Source organism: Melanotaenia boesemani, chromosome 15 (genome assembly GCF_017639745.1).
Source record: "Melanotaenia boesemani isolate fMelBoe1 chromosome 15, fMelBoe1.pri, whole genome shotgun sequence".
Taxonomy (NCBI): Eukaryota; Metazoa; Chordata; class Actinopteri; order Atheriniformes; family Melanotaeniidae; genus Melanotaenia; species Melanotaenia boesemani.
In genome coordinates, this window is record NC_055696.1 from 10,380,230 (window position 1) to 10,403,205 (window position 22,976).

The 22,976-nt window shown below is 37.5% G+C and overlaps 1 protein-coding gene across 3 annotated transcripts; it reads right to left on the reverse strand.

Moving 5' to 3' along the window:
* Window positions 1-368: 368 nt before the first annotated feature.
* slc7a1a (solute carrier family 7 member 1a) lies at window positions 369-22,953 on the reverse strand. 3 transcript variants are annotated; one of them, XM_042008303.1, is made up of 13 exons: window positions 22,814-22,953; window positions 11,552-11,831; window positions 11,275-11,457; window positions 11,009-11,167; window positions 10,671-10,848; window positions 10,261-10,394; window positions 8,072-8,294; window positions 6,578-6,714; window positions 3,108-3,210; window positions 2,318-2,523; window positions 2,019-2,170; window positions 1,826-1,934; window positions 369-1,648 (listed from the first exon to the last, which is right to left on the reverse strand). In XM_042008303.1, exons 2-13 carry the CDS (start codon window positions 11,736-11,738, stop codon window positions 1,464-1,466), a joined length of 1,956 nt encoding a protein of 651 aa, XP_041864237.1. In that variant the 5' UTR covers window positions 11,739-11,831; window positions 22,814-22,953; the 3' UTR covers window positions 369-1,463. The 3 variants fall into 3 exon arrangements, with proteins under 3 accessions (XP_041864237.1, XP_041864236.1, XP_041864238.1); XM_042008302.1 differs by lacking the exon at window positions 6,578-6,714 and adding an exon at window positions 7,325-7,464; XM_042008304.1 differs by lacking the exons at window positions 3,108-3,210; window positions 6,578-6,714.
* Between the last annotated feature and the right edge of the window lie 23 nt (window positions 22,954-22,976).

Here is a 22,976-nt window from a genome sequence, read left to right on the forward strand (position 1 = left end):
AATCTGCTAAACTGACTGAATATACTATTGAATTCACAAAAACATAAGAAAAAGGATATCTACAAGTAATGGAAATAAAAAAAAATGCATAAAAGTGGGTATAAATGAATGTAAAGGTATATCAGATTATTTGAAGACAAACAACTACACCGAATTAGATTCATAAATTGCATAACTAGCTTGAAATGACCACATTTTAGAAAGTGGGTAATAACTACACTTCAAAATAATATATAGAAATTTAGATTAAATCTTCCAAAAATAGGCATACTAAGAAAAAATAGTTGGCAAAATGTTTGCCTCTATTAATTTATTGCCTGTATCTATTTAAAATAGAAGTAATACGTTTCAAGCTACAGATGCTAAGACACAGCAGCCAGCACTGTGACAATCCATTATCATCTACTTTTTTTTTCCATTAGTGTATTAGTGTAATAGTGTATTTTAGCAGCTGTCATTATTCAAAACCATCATTATTAATTAGAAGGTTCCTGATACTCTTTGGACTAGAATACATCCTATATGTGTCATACAAGCTCTGACATGCCTACCAGTGCTGTCGAAGGAGCAACACCAGTTGCACTGGTAATTTTCACTGACATTTCTTTTAACAGATTTCTAAGTATGCAGTATCTGTTGGCAATGGATAGGATTTTTGCACCCAAAGCTTTCTGGTTTCTGTTTCCTGTTGGCTTGCAAACCAAGACATATTGACCAATCATTCTTAAATGATATATTAACAGTCAAGCAGAGAACAAAAAGGGTTCAGAAAACTTGAACCAACTCTAGAAACATCTGGCTACCATCTGATGACAACCAAAGCTTTATTTAATGAATCGGCATGAAATAAGTGAGCAGCACACAGAGCAGGCCCTTTTTGGTGAATATATCTAGAATAATGTTTAAAATTATTTAAATATGTAGTTGTTTTAATTGACCCCCTCCCCTGAAAAAAAAAAAAAAAAAAAAAAAAACCTGAAAAAAGTATCTGTCTGGCCCCTGCTATTATTTAGTCCCACCACCAGCAATATAATCCAGATACATTGCAAACTAATAGAACCCAACATAAGCAGAAAATGTAACACAATCTCACCCTTTTCTGAACTTCAATTTAACACTGTCATTCTTCATGTGTCCATCGTGAGGCTTCCCTCCACCAACAGCCAAGCAATAATGAGCCACGGACTCTCCAGGCCATGCAAAGGGGGTAACAACCTGCAATGTACTGATACTGCAGAACATGCCAATTATAACTTTAAACATCTGTTTTTTTGCTTGAGGATCATCACCAGCTGTCTGTGTTCTACCCAGCGGCTGAGGGAGAAAGACAAAGTTTACAAATTTTGGGTCAGTTGTTTATAAAAGCTTTCTCCGAAATGGAACACTGCCAGTGAAGGAGTGGGATATATCCAGGCAATAAACAATCTACACACTAATGTCAGAGCAGGCTGACATGAAGTGTCCTACAAATCTCCATCGTTGTCTTCCCTGACGTCAATGCCGTCATGGAGAAAGGCCTCTTTTTCTGTTGACATAGCTTCTAGTTTGCGGTCAAGCTTGAAGCCATTCATCTCGGTCTCTAGAGAAGAGCGGGACGTAGCTCCTTCAGAGCTGTGATGGATGCCGTAGCCTAAGTAGATCACTAAACCTACAAAAAAAAGAATGAAACACAACAAGCATCATTTCTTTAAAATGACATTTTAAAATGGTCAATTTTAAGTTTGTTTTGCCAGCTGATTTTTTATTTGCAAATTGGCCCGACTGTTTCAGGTAGTTCCATCAGACAGAAGCTAGAGGGTCAGTATGAGAGACAGAGTATAATTACCTATGGCCATCCAGACTGAAAATCTAATCCAGGTGCCTCTGTCGAGCTGCATCATCAGGTAGACATTGACAAACATGCTGATTACTGGAATGAAGGGCAGCAGGGGGACCTAAGAGTAAGCAGACCTGTTAACACATTGCAAACTTTGAACTGGAAGAGTTCCAAGGAGTGTTGAAAAGATCTCAAATCAAACCTTGAAAGAGAGTTTTGTCCTGCTCTCAGGCTGCCTCCATATGATGAAGACCAGGAGGATACACACCATGAAGATGATGCTGAGGGCTACCATGTTCCACGCAGCAAAACCTCCCTGCACTGCCAGTATACTGAAGGTCAGGATCAGCATTCCTGCAGAAAAACGTGTTTAAATATGTGTGAGCATCAAATAACATTTCCATCCAACAGTCAACTTTCAAATGCTGCTGTGGATATACTGAATGATATTTCAAAGTTTCTCGTTTTGGGCAGCAAACAGCCCAAACAATAAAAACTTACCCATGATGGAGGTACAAATGTTGACAGTGAAGCCTGATAGAGTGGATGGCTCAGGGTTGTCTGGAAAAAAGAGGGTCTGAAAGCTGAACCTCTCCTCCACGCCAGGCAGGATGCCCATACTGGGGGCACCAATGCCATCACTCAAGTCCGCCTCATCTTGACAGTTCGCAAAGTGGTACATTGGGCTGAGCTGCTCGGGCTGGTACCTTAAAAAAGAAAACATTCACACACTTTAAGCTGTTTGTCCATTACATCTTCACTCATGTTGCCAAGGACAACGCAGTGAAATGTAAGAAATACTGCAACAGCAGTAAACCTGCTTCCAAATGATAAATCTGATAAACCATCTCAAGTTAAAACATTAGAAAATCCCTATAATAATATTTTGTTGCCAATGGATGTAGAAAATATCCACACACCCAAATCGACCAATGTGAAATCAAACATGCAGAATGCAATGCAGACCTGTAGGATGATTTTGCTCAAGAATACTTTATTCTTAGATGTTTATCTCAAGAGAAATTATTATCCTTTCCTTTTTTTTTTCTTTATGATTTACTGATACACTTTTGTGCCTACTAACTCCACAGGCATTCAGTTGTTTTGTTCCAGTAAGAACTTCCTGATCCGGTAGGTGCTCCCTGGATCACAGCACAATGTTTTAACCTCAGGCTAGAACAACTTCAGCATGAACTTAGCTGCCTTCTGTTATGAGGTTCCTCCTAAAGTTCATGCATGAACAAGCACAGCAAAGTTTCAACCCACCATCACAGCTTAAGTTCCGACTGACCTGAGCACAAGCACACAGGCTGCTACTAATGTATAGGCCAGCAGGGTCCCTATAGACATCAGGTCCACCAGGTCCTTCAGGTCAAATAGAAATGCCATGATAGCTTAAATATTTAAAAAAGAAAAAAGATAGATGGAAAGATTAGAGTGCATGTTTGATAATTTGATAACCTTTCTTCCAAAAAAAGTAATCGGAGCAGCAGACTGCAGTATTTCACAATGGTCAACATAGTCGACGTCATCATGTTAGCAGTGTCAGCATGGCCGTGGTGGCATGTTGAGAGTAATATTCTGCTAAAAACAGTGATGCAGAGCAGTGTCACAGAACTACTATTATGAGTATATACATTTTATGTAAAAGTCCCCACCATGAATGTCATATGGGTGGGAAACAAATTTGGCATATAAGTGGTGCAACTCAAAAAAGCACATAATCCCATACAGCTTTTTGTTGAGATTACAGTTATGTCTTGCTTTTAAAATCATGTTAAAAGTTCAAAAGTCTCTTTCACTGTGTATGTTAGGATCTGTAGGTTTAGCAAAATGGTGATCCTCTCCACAGTCAGAAAGAAAAACGCTATAAAGTACAGTATTAGTTTGGAAATATTCTCTGTGGGTCCAGATAAGTTTTAGGTTCACATTAAAGACTCTTGGTTAAGTTATGTTAGGAGCATATTTACTCATCTGAATATATTTCCATGTTCATCTACTGGTTTTCTGAATGTAGTAAAACAAGGAAATTGTCTGGTGGAGAGGGACTGAACATTTGTCAGTTTAAGCTAAAGATCCTGATGCTATAAAATGCTGGTAAATAAAGGGTGAGGATTAATTTTAAATGCCATGGGTATCACAATGCAGAGTTCTAATCAGACCAGACGGCAAGCATCACATGGCAGATTACTCATTACAGCAAATGACTTTCAACTTGAACAGGGCTTGAGCCTCAAGACTTGAGATTTGACTTGGACTTTTAAAAATTATATGTGGACATGTGTCCTTGTTTCTTGTTCTTTCTTGATTTGAACATATCCTTTGGTCATTTTCTTTTATTTATTTATGTGTGACAAAAAGGATTTGTGTGTGTATTGTCAATAACTTAAAAATACTCTACCAGTCAAAAGTAGGGCAAGTGTGTACAAACTTTGGTCTAGCACTGTAGCTTTAGCTATTATTTTTGGGAGGACATCTGTATCTTTTTGCTAATTAGCTATACCACTTTTTAATTTTTTTTTATAGGGAAAATACCAAAAAGATTACGGGAATGGACTGCACATTTACATGTCTAATGTAAAATAACAGGAAAAATCTGTAACTGTGAAAATAAACAAGATTGCCATTTTTTAGAAGGAAATATAATTCCATTTAACATGAAAATACTTTTGTAATATATTATTTAAAGTTATAATTTAAATTAAAAAAATAAAATTTAAAACAGTTTTTAAAATAGTTTAAATAAAAAGAAAGATTTCATGGAAAAATAAAGGTATAAACTGTTTTACAAAGAGAATTTTACAAAGACTGTGAATCTTGTAGAGTCACTATTTAGAAGACTAAAACTAGCTTCTTTTAGCATTTTTAGCATTGCATAGTTTTTGTTGTTCTGACTGTTAGATTTCCTGTTTCCACTTTTGTCAGAGCTCATTTATAGGTTGTTGTTTGTCTCACGTCACTGTGACTTGTGATAATATCATACACATTTGATATTGTCACAAGTCCAAGACTAGGAACAGACTGATATGAAACAGCGCAGATTACCACTTTAAACTGAATGATCGAGATGACGATGTGACTCCAAAAAAAGTTCTAAGATTTACTAAAGACTTTCAGTTTTTAGTCTGGGACTGTGAAAAGTTTTTGTGTCTCTGTTTATGGGTCAGTGTCCAAATATCCAAATATTTAAATCTATTATTATAATATAGTTTCATGATAAAAACATATTCTATAAGGAGATATTGACTGTATAGACTGAATATTATTAGAACTATTGTTTCTATAAGATTATGTAGTGCCTGGTAGTGGTTGTGATAATGTTATATCTGAAGTTTGTTTTAATTTACTGGGGTGGGATTATATAAGTTTATGCTTCCACCCACTCCTTTTGAACTTTTTGACATATATTTTATTTTTATTTTTGTTTTTATATTTGTCATTATGTTAAAATAAACTTCCTAGTTCAAAATCAAAAATCTAATTGTTTGGTGTAAGCCTAGCACAAGACAGATTAACAGTTTTAGAAATGTTTATTTTATTTATGGTAAGACAAAGCTTCACTTTGAAGTTTTCATTGCACTGTTGTTAATATCTGCCTGATGACATTACCTGGTGAGCAGCAGTTTTTATTTACTTTTGTGTTTGTGTGCCTGTATAATATAAATATAATATAAATAAAATAGCTCACTAGTTACTTGACATAACTCTGGTCTGAGTAGTTATATTGACCTCTAACAGCATTTGCATGAGAAGGTGATTTTCACACAAAAAAAAAGAATATACACTGATAGAGAGAGAGAGAGAGAGAGAGAGAGAGAGAGAGAGAGAGAGAGAGAGAGAGAGAGAGAGAGCGCACGAGAGAGAGAGAGAGAGCGAGCGCGAGAGAGAGCGCGCACGAGAGAGAGAGAGAGCGAGAGAGAGAGATGGAGAACAAGCCTTCTGGTGTAGCTTTTTATTTGAGATGGGTATCGGTTGGTAATGATTGCTGCCTGATTGATCAGAGCATCCTTAAAGACTAAGGGTCCACTCACACCAGCCTTTTTGATTTAAATCCTAGTCCGTTTGCTCGGAAAGTCCGCTTGGGATATTATAAGTGCACAAACCAATCGAATCAAAGAAGTGGTCCACTTACAAACACGGGTCTCGGTGCATTTCAAGCAGACCAAATACAGGAAGCGGACTACAAAACAAATTGCATTGTGGGTTCAACGCATGGCATCGTGGGTAAAAAGAACCAAAACAGAAGTACATGTGGGTTGATAGGTGGCTCTGTACAGGGGAACTGGATTGTGTAAAAGACAGAATTCTTATCTACCCAAGACTGCTAGAATCTGATGCAGCTCCATATTTACTGTTATGTGCTAGAAACTAAAGTTGTTTTGCATTAACCAATGGACGAGTTTTCTTCTTCGTTGCATGTCTTGTCTTCTCCTTCAGTAATTCTTGGTGTAGCACCGCCTACAGCGGAGAGTGGAACATGTTATTTTAAAGGTCTGATTCGTTTCAGTAGTGCAGCGTGAAGCAGCCTCGATCCAGAAGAAAACTGCACCCCCTCCAACTGAACCAAGTCCCCAATTGGGGAGTTTAAAGTTAATGATAAAGGCTACACTCATTTTCTAGTGTCTTTTGATTTACATCATTTTAACTTTCATCATTGTCTTGTTCTTTTTTTATCCTGACTCCATGGACCCCATTATCTGAATATCCTGAAATACACATTAGTTTTCTTATCCCTTCCTATTTTATATTCCCTCCTCTTACCAGACATAACCCCGGCAGCGACAGTAGACGTTATGGGAGCTTTCCTCTCGCTGACTTGGGCCAAGAAGGAGAAGAGCAGGCCATCCCGTGCCATGGCAAAGATGATACGGGGTAGGGGGAACATGGAACCCAACAGACTGGGGTAGAATGAGGAGGAAAACATCAGATTGAAGTGGTAGTTGCGTAGGGTAGATGGACAAGAGGGGAAAGGAAGAACTGAGGCTGAGAGGGGTCAGGAGAAAAATTAAAGAAGGGGATGGAAATAGCTAGCAAGGAGTGAATTGCAGATTTGAGGCAGGAGAATGTGCAATAGGAAACCAGTGGCTGCAACAGGGATGTAATGCTGAACCAAGGATCTTTTAATATCAGCATGCAATGGCACATGTGCTCCACGTGCTGTTACTTTCCATTCAAAAGTACATATGTTTGGCTGCTGATCAGTGCAGTTTTGGTTGGTGTATTTCCTCTTACAAGATGCAGGTGGAAAATATTCCTTAAATTTCTAACTTGGCACACCCATGCTAGAGGAATAACAACCAAGACTGTCATCTTACGTGTTAGGTACCTGGCTAGAAGACAGTTAATGGTGCCCTCTTCATGCTCAAGTGCTATGATTTCTGCCAGGTCTCTTGAACCCATGAACTGACAGGTCAGAACTTTAAACCCAGCGGAGTTCAGCCCTGCAGCATGAGAAGAGGCTCTGGCGAGAGTGAATGCTGTTTCAAGACATGCGTGTTAGTGTCTCACCTGCCCCTGTGCCAGAGGCGAGGGTTGCAATTAGCGGGGTTTTGGTGCGGGGGCTGATCTCGGCCATGAACTTGAAAAGCAGCCCATCGTCAGCCATAGCCCAGATCACACGGGGCATAGGGAACATAGCACCCAGCAGGCTACCATGGGAGGGAGACCAGGATATATAGTATCCACACTTACACCCAAGAGAATGCCGTGAGACATACATGAACAAAGACAGCAGCTCACATATTCAAGGAATATTATACAGAACAAAGGCAACAGATAACAAGAAAACATTATAATAGCCTGAAAAAATTAGTCTAACATTAGCTGGAACATGCCAGAGTATATTAACTAGGAACCTACACAGTTAAAAATATGTATGTCCTAAAGAAATATATATATATAATGTTTAATCATCATCATTACTTACAAAGCTATAATTATTTAAATAATAAAAAATGTACTTAAATACCAGCATTGTGAACTAAAAAATACTGAGTATTTAGGAAAAGTGTAAATTCATAAGTCAATGTTACATAATTACATACATAAACTGACAGTATAAATCATCTTCTCAGTTGCCCTTTTATTTTTAGTTAAGAGGTCAAATGCCTTCTTAAGTTAAATATAAACACGCACACACATAAGCATACTCACACACAGAAATGTTTGTGTGTATGTGCGTCCACATGTTCCTCTGAGAGAGAACAAAAGCATGCATGGTAGAACTGTTCACATGTTAAATGTCTTAGTACTTACCTGGTAGACAGAGCACACAGAGAGCCTACAGCTACAGCATACTTGGCTCCACCCCAGCCCACATATTTAAAAGCTACAGGCAGAGGACTGTTGCTGTCCAGAAGATAGTATGGCATCATGAGGGTGAGGGCAGCAGAAACACCAAAGTAGGCCACAAAACAGATCAGCAGTGAGGAAACAATGCCAATAGGAATGGCTCTCTGGGGATTCTTCACCTCTTCGCCTGGAACATAGACAACATATACAGCTAAGACGCAAAAGTAATACTTTATCAAATCAACAGCTATTTTTATTATAAATATTCTGTCTAGTGGGTACACAACAGATACAAATCTCACAATCAGCTGCTTGATGAGTACACAAGTCTCGGAACGACCAAAAGTACATTTTTAAAATGGAAATAGAATTCTGATAGAGAAAGCCCCCTTTAATTACTTATTGAGAAATTCAGCATAGAGTACTATAATGCCACTTGAGCTCATAAAAAGTACATGGTGTGGAAGCCATAATCTTCCATGTAATGCAAGTGTTTTGACTCAGATATGTACATTTGACTGTTGGTGCTCTTCTCAAACACGTAGCTGCTGCACAATCCAGAAATTAGCTATATTAGTCTAAATCAGCTACAAGATATACCCTGCAATGCCATAGATCTGACAGAACCGCACTGGTTGTATTATTATTTAATTAAAAAATGTTTTATGACGTAATGCTACGTTTTTTAAGCTTGCAAATAGTAACAGAGAAACAGATTATTTTGGAGACCATGTTTGCATTTCACAAATTTGTGTAACTGTTATTACTTTAGTCCAAAAATTCCTCCAGCAGCTGCTGTGCCTCTGTTGGTTACTAACATATTTCTATAATGGCAAACTTCCAGTGAACATAGAAAACTCTGAAAACAGATGTATTTAAGACACGCTTTGTGTGGTATTTTGCAAGAAAATGAACAAGTAGCTTACAATCCCTGTGGACCCTAAAGACTGAAACACCCAGCTGCGGGTGATTATGCAACAGAAGTCCTCCACCAAACATTCAATTCTTTTTCTGCAGTAAAATCCAATCAAAAATGGGGGTGGATGTATGAGACCTATAGGTATGTGGCAGGAAAAGGTACAGCTACAGCTGTCTGGCTCAAACTTTAGTAACACAGGGGCGAAGTAAGCAAGGTGTGGATGTATATATATATATATATACATACATACATTTCTGTGTGAATAGTTGGAGGTTGCGAGAGGGTTTAATGGCCTCATGCCAACATTGCTCTAGCCAATAGCGCTGTCAGTGAGTGTGGGCCAAAGACATGTTTCTACAAGTGTGACTCAAGCAACTTCATGTTAGCCAGTTAAAATTCAGAAAAAAGAGGTGTGTAAAAGACCACCGAGCAGGCAAGCCAGAAGAAATGTATAAACCTTGAACCAATTACACAGAAATAATTTATGAAGCACAATATAGAAAAACCTTGAGAACATTTTCTCCCCAAACCTTATATCAGCATTTACTCCTATAACCTGTGTCAGAGTGTCTGGCATTCTGCCACAAGCAGAAAGGGGCCAAATGCATGAAAGTGCAGCTTTTCTTGCTGCATTGCCCTCTTATGTAACAGTTTTGAAAGTTAAGGCAAGCTGAGAATTGAAACAGCTCCAACTCCAGATTAAGTTGCACCCCCTTAAGCACTAGCCTCACCCTAAACCTGAAATATACCCATGGGGAAGTCAAACAGGATCTGTGAAATACAGTAAGAGGAGCAGCATCGCCTCCAGACGAAAACATTACCATTTACATTTCTACATATCATAGATGAATAAAATCTGACTTGATGGGAAATTACTGAATTTTGTAGGAATAAAGTCAAGAAATCCTGGTAAGAGATACAAGTAAATGTGAAAGTTACATCCCATTACCCTTTGAATCAACTCCAAATGCACTTGGCTATTATTTGTAAATCTTTTGTGTGAAAACTACTCACTGCAAACCATGAACTCAGTAAGTCCCAACTGAGGAACTCCCTAGAGACGGAAATATACTTGTTTGATAGATAAAAGTCATACACTTGCTTGTATAGGTTTCTAAAGCACTTACAGTACTGAGAAACATTTAGAAAAACACAAAATGGCAACATTCTGTTGTGCCAGTGTGGGAAAAACGATCAATAAAGTGCATGTTTTTGCATTTTATCGAACACTGACCTGTAGTGGCAATGCAGTCAAATCCCACAAAGGCATAGAAACAAGTAGCTGCTCCTGAGAGGACTCCAGTGAAACCAAATGGCATGAAGCCCCCCACTCCTAAACTCTCCTTGGCGGGAAGAGTGTCAGTCAAACTGGACAGAGGAAGAAAATAATTACTTTTAAAAAAAAAGTATGTCAAAAAGTTAAATTCCACTAAATGAGTTAACTTCTTAGATGTTGCAGTTCGACTAAATTTAAAAACAAAAATTGATTTTTTACAGTAGCTGAGCAAAATTCAGAGACAAATACAATCATTGTAAAGTACAATGTCTTTTAATTCTAAGGTTTTATGGATTGAAACATAACGGAAAAAAAATCAATGCAAACCTTAACAAAATACAACTAATTTTCAGTTAAAATATTCTTACTTGTGAATTGAGTTATTTGTATAGTTGACACGTAATATCTCCTCAGGGTCTAACTGCCAGTTCTTCAAAGTGCCTTTGACCAGGCCAGAGACCACCATGAACAACAGGACGAGGACGTTGACACATGTAAAAACCTTGTTCACCATCGCTGACTCTTTCACTCCAAATGCAAGAAGACCTTAGAATAGCAAAGAAAAGTCTAAAGTAAATATCTACACCTGCAGGAAAATCAACTACTCAATCATCACAGTGGAGACGTTGCTTATAAGCATTGTATGCTTAAAGTGGAGATCAGATGCTTATACAGATGGATGTGTGCAAAGGTAAAGTTTCCTTACCTGTAAGAGTTACTATGATGAGAACAGCAAACATGTCAGGGTACTGTGCCAATACACCCGGTGCATTCATAGACATGTACTCTCTGCAGAAGTGCTCTATATGCTTTCCTACCAATTCATCAAAGGTGGCACTCCATGCACGGGCCACACTGGAGGTACCTGGCATGTGGAGACATTAGCTGTCTTCTTGTTCTCCATCAAACAATAACTTGATGTGCATTAAAGAAAAGAGAAAGCAACATAACACAGTGTAGATTTATGTTTACCAATGATGTAGGAGAGGATGAGGTTCCACCCAGTGATGAAGGCCCAGAGTTCTCCTACTGTCACATAGGAGTAAAGATAAGCTGAGCCCGTTTTGGGAACACGGGCTCCAAACTCAGCATAGCAAAGACCAGCCAACACTGAAGCTAAGGCTGCTATCAGGAAAGACAGCACAATAGCAGGACCTGGGGTGGTAATGGAGATCAGAATTGATTAGAAACTTCAGACTGAGTTTCATAAAATTTTATCGCCCCATTAACTTCAGTAATGTTAACTTACCTGAATTATCTCGTGCTACTGCACCAGCAAGTACGTAAACGCCAGCGCCTAACGTACTGCCCACACCCAGGGCTACCAGGTCAAAAGTGTTGAGACATCGGGACAGACGGGAGTCCTCGGAGTTGCAGTTCACCACCTTCACCCTTAGCAACTGCTTCCCGAAGCGCATAAGCTTCTCAAGCGCCATAGAGACCACAGGGAAGGAGAGAAAGCCTTTAGGGGGGTTCAGGGTTCAGAAGAGCGAATGGGACAGGCCACACACCCTAATGGGGCACAAAGGCTGAAAAATAAAGAATAGTAAATGTAAAAAAAAAGAGAACAAAAAACAAACAAACAAAAAAAAACATATTTTACATGTTTTTTTTTAACCGTAGTTATTTTTTTTTAGCAGTTTTCATTTACTGAGGCCAAACCAAGTGTGATTTCTGTACTAAAGCATTCAAAATCATCCAAATATAAACATAAAATGTGCCTGTACTGGCATAAAATGTGGTCTGTGTGAATATATGAAGAATAACTTTGCAATTACATCTAATGCTGACTGGATGCACATTAGTTAGTTGTTTCAAATCTAATAAAAGGGTCCACTTCTGTCTGAAACTTGTAAGTACTCCATGGTTTCCTGAATTGTTATGTAATGCCGGTAAAAGCTGCAATGTGCAACTGTTAGCCAAAAAAAGGAAAAAAAATGTGAGTCTATAGGGATAATCCATCTTATTACTGGAAATTTAGCTGATATTTGTTACATAACAGAACAGAACTCACAGGAAAAGCTCTTGAACAGATTCTGGTCCATCAGCCAGCCATCAGGCAAGATAACTGGCTGGCTGATTTTTTCCCCTTGTTTACAATTCCATGTGCTATAGTGTCAACCCTCTGGAGACATAAAGTTGTCTTGTTGCTGTAGCGTTTCTCAATCCTGGTCCTTGGGAACCACGGCCCTGCATGTTTTAGAGGTGTCCATCTTTAACAAACCTGACTCAAATGAATGGCTCGTTAGCAGGCTTGCAAAGAACTTGACAAGCAGTTCAAGTTAATCTGAATCAGGTGTGTTGGAGTTGGACAGAACTAAAACATGCAGGGCAGGTCCCTGAGGACCAGGATTGAGAAACACTGCTTTAGTGTATTCTGGTGACAAAAGGGCCCAGATAAGGAAAGACAAACATTTAAGGAAACCATGCTTTGGAATATTATTTATTGCAGGTCATAGTTGGATGTTGAACAGACACAGCGGATTAACTCTTTGTGTATCAGATAAATTATGGCTATAAATCTGGGGGTTCCAAGATACTTAGGAATTACTCTTAAAAAAACTTCCTTTAACCATAAATCTTTCATTAGAGTAATTTAACAATCATGTGAACTCAAATTAACTTCCATCCTTCCAAGGTGGTGGTTACATTCCAACAAGGAGACTCTGAGACCCCCACCCCTCCAGACTTAACAAAATTGTGTTTATTAATTTATTTAATCTTTATTTTGCCAGGCAAAACATTAAGGACAAATTCTTATTACAAATTCTATTTACAATGTTGGCCTGGCAAGTGGCAGAAAGCACTTGTAGGACAGTGTACTGCAGGGTTTTCTGCATCTCAGTGACAGTGATGATTGCCAGATCACCTTTGTTGGATCCCTGCATATGCTACTACAAACTTGCCTTTAACTAACATTCTTGTACCTTTAAACGCTGAAAAGGGTGTTTTGTATTTTTATCAGAGTGAGCTAATGTTAATCTCTGGAATCACACCTTTCTTTGACAGTGCTCATGCATTTCTAAGATCAATAAAGATGAGATTAAAGAAAATTAGATGATTATTTCACCCACTTACAGCGCATTTACAGAACAATTTTAACTGGGACTACAAAGTCGATCATCGAACTGCAGCCTAGAGTGTCCTGGTGCCAAGTGCACATGTGGACACTCTTATGTACAAACATGGTGTTTGTTATAGACAATCCATGACGAGCATAGAAGTCCAATAACAAAACACCACTTGGATTCAGATCAGGGGGGTCATTCCTCCCAATCATGCCCCTCAATCACACCCCCTTAATGAAATAATACCCAATAATTCAGAATAATTCCCACCAACAGAGTGTATATTAGTGGGGTGTGTAAATTTGAATTAATCTGATCCACATATTAATTTATAATTGCTACCAGTGAATATTTCCTCCATAAAAAACGAGTTACCACTGATTGAGTCCTAAAAACAATAAAATAAAAAGTAAAAATGAGTCAGGCTTTTGAATGGTTCTTTGAAAGGAACAACTCCTCAGGATCCGGCTCCCTTCAGAAAGCCATTGCTGTTAGCAACTACATTGTTTATTCCAGCCATGGGCAATGCAGCCTAAATAACAAGTTAACGGAAAAGGCCTGATTTCGAAGTTCTGTGAAGTAACATATCCTCCCCAAACTTACTTTGCGACTGGTTGGAAACAGGACTAATGTCATTCCCCCCCAACAAATATTGCAGTCATGCATCCCTTAATTATCATACTCTGTCCTCCATGCATCCCTTGCAGGATTACAGATTCACTGTCACAGTCTCCACCAATTTCATACCAAACATACTGGACCACATCTAAACTTAACAAATATGTTTTCCTCTCACCTGACCAAGAATGTGCTGTCAATATACCTGTCTCTTATCGTAATTTTAAAATAAAGTTTTTTTTATTTATTTATTTTAAATAAGCTGAATGCAATTTTGCTCTAATGATTTTTTTACCTGCTATATTTGTTTTTTCATTAATGTTATCTACAACATTTTTGTCATCTCTTGCTCTTTTACACATGCTTAATACATTAATACATTTAATGTGACTTTTTCTTTATACATAAGTGTTGATGATACACTGTGTGTTCTTAATGAGTTTTTCCCCGTGCACACAGCAGAGTAAAAAAGCATTGTTTCTTGTGATCTGTGATAAGTGTATTATGTTGAAAAAAGACATTATTTAAGTGTCACACCAAGGCCAAAATATGAAATTATTAGTTTATTTTCTAAAACTTTTGGAAGTTCCTCTCCTTATGAGGAATAAACTGTGCTTTAAGTGTAAAATTTTGGCAGTCACATTTTATATCAAAGATGCTAGAACTCTGGAGCAAGCTCATCTCTTTTAGCACATCAAACCTCACCACTGTTAGAAAGTATTTTAAACTAGAAGCACTCAGAGAGCACAGATTTCCACCAAGCCATTGTATTTTTTTTGCCAGTGATTGCAGGTATTAATTTTGAGTTAGAAGCTAGTATGGCAAAATTATTTCTATCTCCCCAAAGCAAAAAAAACAAAACAAAAAAAAAAAAAAAAAACCCACAAAATCTAATCACTTGTTCCTTATTGCATTTCTGAAGTTTCCTTAAAGTTATACAAAATCCATCCATAATGTTTTGAGTTATGTTGCTAGCAGACAGACAGACAAACACTGCTGAATACATGACCTCTGCCTTGATGGAAGTAAAAATTGGACAGCATCAAATGAAGTTTAAAACAGTGTCTATAGCAGGTAGAGACACATGGAAAATCAAATGTTTAAACAACTGTCTAAAAGCGGTCTGCAACAAAAGAACAGTAAAACTGTGACTCAGTGAAAACAATAGAAAAACACAACACATGACAAAACTGCTTCTACAGAGGCCAGATTTCCTAAAGGCTTCAGTCTGGAACTGGGGACAACTAGCAGACCTAAAATCAGTTCTGACACTGCAGGACAGTAGCGGGAAATTTGGTTCAAGAAGCATGTAACTGTTAGCAGGAGCAGATGGAATATGCAGTAAAATCCTGATAGCTATTGCCCATATAATAGTAAAACCTCTCACACACTGCATCAACTTGTCATTACTTCATGGCGTAGTACCGAAAATGACTAAAATTGCCAGAATCACTCCAATTTATAAATCTGCAGATAAAAACAATATGAACAATTACCGCCCAATTGCTGTGTTACCAACTCTCTCAAAGGTACTAGAGAGAGTTGTGTACAATAGATTAAGTGAATACCTAGACAAGTTCCATATTCTAACAAGTTCACAATACGGCTTCAGGAAGAAGAATTCAACATGCATGGCTATTCTGGATCTTGTTGAGAAAATTAATGATGCTCTTGATCAAGGCGAGTGTGGAATTGGCATTTTTCTGGACTTATCCAAGGCATTCGATACCATCGACCATGAAATACTACTGAGGAAGATGCATCATTATGGCATTAGAGGAATACCACACAACTGGTTTAGAAGTTACCTATTCAATCGACAACAATATGTTAGCATTAATAATCATACTTCAATAAATAAGGAAATTAAATATGGGGTCCCCCAGGGTTCAATTCTGGGCCCACTGCTCTTTCTTATCTACATTAATGACTTTGTAAATTCATCTGAAATACTACATAAGATTATGTTTGCTGATGATACTAACTTGTTTCTTTCACATAAAAACTCAATAGACCTACAGACTCTTTTAAATGCTGAATTAAATAAAATAGATAACTGGTTCAGGTGTAATAAACTTTCCCTTAACATCAGCAAAACAAACTACATTGTATTCAGATCAAATAAAAAAGTAATTGACACAATCAGGATCTGTCTGAAAGTAAACGATGAGAATTTATTACAAGTCAGTTCTACAAAGTTCCTGGGGGTTCTAATTGACAAGTCTCTTAACTTGAAAAGCCATATTGACCACCTGATATCAACACTATCCAAATATGTCGGTCTGCTCTTCAAAATAAGACACTATCTTCCTTTAACTGCACTTCTCACCCTGTACAAGACCCTGTTTGAGCCCCATATTAATTACTGTAATGTCATATGGTGTAACACATTTCCCAGTCACCTAAAGAAACTAGAAGCCCTACAAAAGAAGATGGTACGAGTCATGTCTTGGTCCAGTTTTAATGCCCCCAGCCACCCCCTATTTTCTCGCTTACATCTTCTTCGACTTAAGGAGCTAAATACATTTCAAAATGCATGTATAATGTTCCAAATTGTGAATAATATGAATAATAGGCTGTCAGAGCTCATTCCAATCTGGGCCCCAGCCCATACTCATGATACCAGGAACAAATATCTTATCAGTGGTAAAAAAAGAAGACTCGCTAGCACCAGCCTGAGCATTGTATGCAGGGGCCCTCAGATTTGGAATGAGCTCGACGACAAGTTGAAAGTGTTAAAATCCATCTCCACCTTTAAAAAGATGTTAAAAACCATTCTGATCAATTCATACAAACATTCCAATACCTAAGTTGTAAACTCTCTAGCCCTAGGGAAATTGTTTTTTTTTTTTTTTTTGTGTGTGTGTGTGTGTGTGTTTAGTATGTAATACTATTGTTGTCGGTACATTAATGTTGTATGATTTTTTCTTCTTCTTTTTTTTTCTTCTTAAAATTGTCATTATGTACACAGGTTCCTGCTTATAAGCTTTAGGTAGCTTCCTAAGGAGACCTGATTTATACACGATCCTGGCTAAGCCATATGAAAAGGTGTAGAACATGTGAATATGGATGTGTGTATGAATAAATGAAATGAAATGAAATGAAATTGAATAGTTGATCTCTTTCCTAAATTGCTATTGACAATATTCTTTTTCACTAGTCTGTCCAACATGTTCTGCTCATTCCCTTGTGTTGAACTCACATAGTGAGGCATAATACCAATAGAAGAAAATACATACAGCACACAGAGAAATAGGGACATAGATAAAGAGAAAAGTGGAAATAAACAATATCTAGCACCAATTTAAGTTAAGTTGCAACAATCCAGCTTACAGCCATGACATGTCCTAAAGAGAAAAAAGTGAGATGAAGAGAGTGACATGCTGTGACATAACACTGTGACACATTTCTACATTTCTATGTCAGCTTGACAGAACTCACTGACATGGGGACATAAACCTGGAGAGGTCACGACAGTGCAACAGTCATTTTATACCTCATGGAAACTTCCTCATGAGGGTACGCAAAAGTAACCTTGTAGTTTTTCCTTCCAGGAAACAATCAGGCTCAGATACAATTTTCCAACTTGGCCTTGTAGGGACAGAGAAAATTATACTGCATTTACACATGTTTTAAAATGTGCAGTAAATATAAGTATAATATCTGCTTCTGGTTTAGTGTCCTGACTAGGGTTTTCTAGAATACTAGATTGGTATCATTTCCTGGAGACAAAGAGTAAGTCGCTAGAGGTAAAACCAGCACCAACAAGGTATGACATTGAACCAGCTTATGCCATGCAGGGCTCTAGAGTGTGACCATTTTGGTCCACCATTAGTCGCATGTTGAGTGTGACTAACTTTTATTTAATTCAATTGTAAAATGTGGAATACGGTGGGATTTGATGATATGTAACTGCTATCTATTATTTTTTACAAATTTGAGTTGTTTTTTTTACAGCCCTAATAAACCTCATTATTGTTCACAATCACTTAAACAACCAACAATGTCTATATTTAATTATCAGAAGACAATCCTTAAAATGTATAAAATGAGCTGATGAGAGCGACGCTGTAAAAATCATACAGATAATGCTGGTGCACCTATATTGAAAAGTTAGGTGCAACAAATGCTAAAAATTAGTCTGGAGCTCTGTCATGTGTTTGAACTTAAATCCAGTGTAATAGATCTAATAAAAAGTACATTTCCTAATGCATTCAGAATAATTTCCCCAGTTAGAAAGATGGATTAATGCTAATTGTTCACACAAAATGACTGAGTTTCTTGCTCTTGAAAATGTGTGCACCATAATTATAAACTAACCAAACACAAGAGAGAAGACATTTAAGTCTCTCACTTGCAGCTGTGATATACAGGTCACTACTGTTTATATGGTGTCACTGATCATAAATAGTGTTGCAAGTCAGCAGGGAAACTGTTTGGATGTTCTTTGGAGATGATGTGGAAAGAATTGAACAGGTGCAAACTCTCTTATTACCTGGCTTTAGGATTCTGATGTGTATTTGGGTCTGTAGCAGTGTTTTTATACTTTAAAAAAAATAAATAACAAGTGATTGGATGAATCATCTCCTCATTGCAGGTAAAAACCAACCAATCAAGAAAGGGCTACCAGTGAAGCTGTCATTGTTGACCGCTGTCACACCTTTAACTCGCCCGTAGCTGCCAGTATCACTAGTTAGTCTAAATTTGTGTTTTGGTCATATGATACTAACGTCAAAAGACACGCATTAGATGCACAGGCATATAGGTGCCTTTGAAAATGATCCCATTAAATTAGAAATTAATTCTCATTAAGTTGAAAGTGCATACTACTAGATTTAGTGCCTGATCTGTTTTGAACATTACATTAAGAGTACATTTCAAACATATGGCTGGATAGAGGAAAACCCATGAAATACTATTCATATATTCAGTAGGTTGTCTAAAAACCCTTACTGTAAGAAGCTAACACAGAGGAAAGTAGCCTACATGAACCACATGACCCCTCACTGACATGGGTACACAGGTTATGGAATTATTGCAGTTTTTTTGTTAATACCAGTGACCAGAACATAAAAAAACATCTCCAATGAATGCAAATATGATTAATTAGAACAATCCTGAGTTTTTGAAACATTAAACATAGTTAAAGACACACACTGCAAAGGTTGTCAAAACTGCAATAACCTGTTCCTGCATTGCCAGAAGACAAAACATGTAGTACTTACTGGAAAGCACCTGAGGCTACTTCTACTGTAGAGCTACGTGGCAGCTTTGGACAAATGATGGCAGATAAAGGGATTAAACAGGATATATATTAACTATTCTTTGAGCTCCTGTGAACACTGTGGTGTGTTTGACCGTCAGTGCTCTGAAATAGAATATGGAAGAATCACATGGCTTTGCTATTCCAAGCAGCACACACTCATGCGCGCACATGCAAAGTCAAAATGTAGCAGTCACATTCGTCAAGGTAATCTACAGAAGCAGATCTGAATTTTTTTTCTATGGAAATGCAGAGTTGGAACAAGTACCTGCATTAGACAAGTTTTGGTGTGGGATTAGCTGTGTATGCAAGTGCAAAAAAAATCATTATAGTTAATAAAAAAAAAAAAAAACTATAGTCAGTTGATACTTTATGTAAAGTCACTACAATAAAGCGATTACTTATAAAAAGTTTAAAGTGCTGAGATGACAGAAAATTTCTTTTAAAAAAAAAGTATCCATATATGCTTTAAAATAAAAACACAAACACAGAACCTGCTTCAAAATTATTTGAGCTCCGCGGATGTCATTAAAGCAAAGGCAATGTCCATCAGAGAGGGAGGAGCCGAACAGGAGAGGGGTGTGATTCCTCGTAACCAATCAAAATGCACCATGGATGCAGCACTGTTTGACATTCAGAGAGGTTATCTAACAGCAAGAACACATTCGAGTTCAATACTACAAATAAATAACTTTTTTTTATTAACCTCATTAATAAAACTTTATTGTAAATTATAGCAGAACACAGCACATTATGATCAGTTAGAGTTTCCATTATTTTCAAGACCCATTTTAAGGATTATGGAAAAGTCTAATTGGAGAATGATGAAGTGAAACAACTACAGCTTGGGATGATGATGACTGAGAATAGCTGAAGCTCTATTCTTAAAAGCAAAACTTTGACAATAGATAGAAGCTCAAGTCTGTAAGCCTGAACAGTGTTAAGGCTATTGCTACAACCTCAGAGAACACCAGACAACACATGACTGTTGACATTTCCTATCTGTTTCCATCCTGTTGTGTACTTAACTTTACTAGGCTGATATGACTGTATTAAATCAAATCAATCTTCAAATCAATTTAATTTATAAAGCACTTTTCCTACCAAAGGCAACACAAAGTGCTTTATATGATAAAAACAATGTATGCATTTTAAATAAAACAAGCCTTCACACGTCACACAGAGTAGCAAAACAATTAAAAAGGAGGAAAACATTCATTTTTATCTCTCTCACACGACAGAGATTAATTTTAAACTTTACTAAAACCTTAATTACCTTTAAGAGAATTTGTATTATCCTGGTGTCAACTTAATTAGTTTGCGTGGGCCCTTGGTCTACACCAGCACGTGTAAACAAGGTGCTGCATTTCTGTCTAACTGACCGAGACGGAGGCATTTATCAGCGTGCTCTACCAGGTCACCTTTAATTTTGTCCTACATGTTTTCTGTTGGTGAGACGGTCCATGATGAGACACAGAGTCATTGCCTGCATCAACTCCATGGACAAAACAGAATAACAGTTCACGAGTAACGCAGGGGTATTACCATTCAACAAACCTGTCAGTTTATAAAGTTTCCTAAACAGAGTGTATCCTTAATGACAGCAATGACAACCTCCCACACACACACACATTTAACACGGCTCTGTAACGTAATCACATATTTTAGTAAACAATAGCTTGACCCTTTGCCTCCATCCATCTTAAGAAACAGACCCAAATAAGTCATTCTTTGATAACGTCAAACAGAAAGCTTAACGGCTTAGAAGTGAAAGAATTCAGATTTAATTACATTTCTTTCTGACTGCTTCTATAACTGGGATAGAAAAGTAGTGATGTGTGTTTAGTTTCCATTTCTTGACTCTAAAAATGCCAGTAAATTGTCAATCAGATGGCACTCTTTTTAAAATTTATTTTATTTTTTTTTTAATTATTTGTTATATTGTTGTGTATTATTTGTTTTTTAAAACTGGTGATTTCCATTGCTTTAATTAACTGAATAATCAACCAATCGTTGCATCTCTGTTAATGAAGAATATTTTCAGAAAATGTACCAATTATATATCCAGCATTTAATTCTCTTAGACTGAGATAAAAAAAAAAAGGTTATAAAGTTATTTTTTTTCCCAAATACTGATTTTGGTGAAGGGATATATACACACTTCACATGGAACCTGTAATTATGACAATAATGTGTCACATCTGAGTATAATGGAACTGTGATCTGTGTCATTTTATAGTAAATTTCCAGTTTTTATTTATTAGTGTGCAGTAACTTTAATGACAACTGTGGCTAAGAAAAAAAAAAACATGTTAAATGGGACATTTGTCCAAAGAAAATTGTTCTTTCTCAGGATTTAAAACTGGTTTCATTGGAGCGACTCATAAGCACAAGTACGCAATGTGTGCTTGTGTTGCACCATCTAGTTTATGCTGGTACTACCAAGCATATACCAGAAATGAAATATGATGCCAAGAAGCTTGGTGATCCTGGACAGGTTCCACGTATACACACACACACACACACACACACACATCTCAGCATTTGGTAGGAACACATACAGCCCTGAGGTCTGCATCTTGTCTACTACTGACCTACTTTCAGACCAGCTAAAGTTAGACTGACTGAAGATGGTCTGACCTGTTGCTATCAAGTTCTGAAAAGGTCAATTCAGACTCATTCTAAAGAAGACTGATGATTTTACACAGCATGCAGCTGACTTCTAAGTTCTACCTGATGAAGAACGTGAGTGTACAGTGGACTGACTTCTGTGGTTTGACAGTTATTTGCATACATGGATTTTCCACTTGCTGAGCAAAAAAAAAAGTATAGTGGTGATTTCCCAAATTTCACAGGCTAATTTTACATGTTTCAACATAAAATACAAGAGTAATTTAAACATGAAATATGATTCTTCCTTGCTTAAATGATCAATCATACTTAAGATTGAAATTATTTATAAGTTTTGCTGCATATATTTTACAGTGAACATCTTTTCCCATCACTCCTGGTCTGCGCGTGGCTTTTTCTCCCAACCAGCTTCTCCTCAGTGACCACTTGCTGCTCTCACTCCACTTAGTTTCCAGCCCATCCCCACAAAGCAGACTGCAAAACGTCTCAGACCTGGTTTCAGGTCAGTTTTGAAGTCCAACACAGTAGCAGCCCTATTTAACGGAGAAAGCCGCCGCCTGCCTCACAAGCATCACCGATTCCTCTGTGCGCACTGCGGCTCTTGACGCAGCTGTTCTGCACTTCTGCGAGACTGTTTGGGGAAAATGCAGTGCCAGATTATCCTAAATGCAAGTACTGATGCAAGATACGTAGGAGATTATGTAATTCAGCTGCTGCATGCCTTCGGCTCCGTACTGCACATATAGGCAGGCTGCAGGAAATAACGCAATGGGCACTTAAAATAGGTTCGTACAGAAACCACCATGTTTGTTTAAGGATCCACTAACTCAGATGATAATGTATAGTTTGAAATTCGTCTTACACTAAGTAGAGGAAACAACGAATTAACTACAATGCCCAAAGATTTTCAAACAAGTTCAAACTTCTTTACCTTTTCAAGTCACCGTCAGCGCACGAGAAAGAGATCCAAGTCAGGGTTTTCCAGAGGTCTGAACAAAGCAAAAAGCGCGCAGAAACACTGATAAAAAAAGCATATGAACCAGTAAAGGTGGTAAGGAACTATGAGGTTTAGTGTTCCTGTGTAATACGCTCTA

Excerpts from the sequence above, each read along its gene's own strand:
- slc7a1a (XM_042008302.1), bottom strand. The coding sequence starts at position 11,738 with ATGGCGCTTGAGAAGCTTATGCGCTTCGGGAAGCAGTTGCTAAGGGTG. Across the intron at positions 11,458-11,551 it reads AGTAGCACGAGATAATTCAG|GTCCTGCTATTGTGCTGTCT; the intron begins GTAAGTTAACAT and ends TTACCACCCCAG. Across the intron at positions 7,465-8,071 it reads CTGTGTGCTCTGTCTACCAG|CCTGCTGGGTGCTATGTTCC; the intron begins GTAAGTACTAAG and ends CTCCCATGGTAG.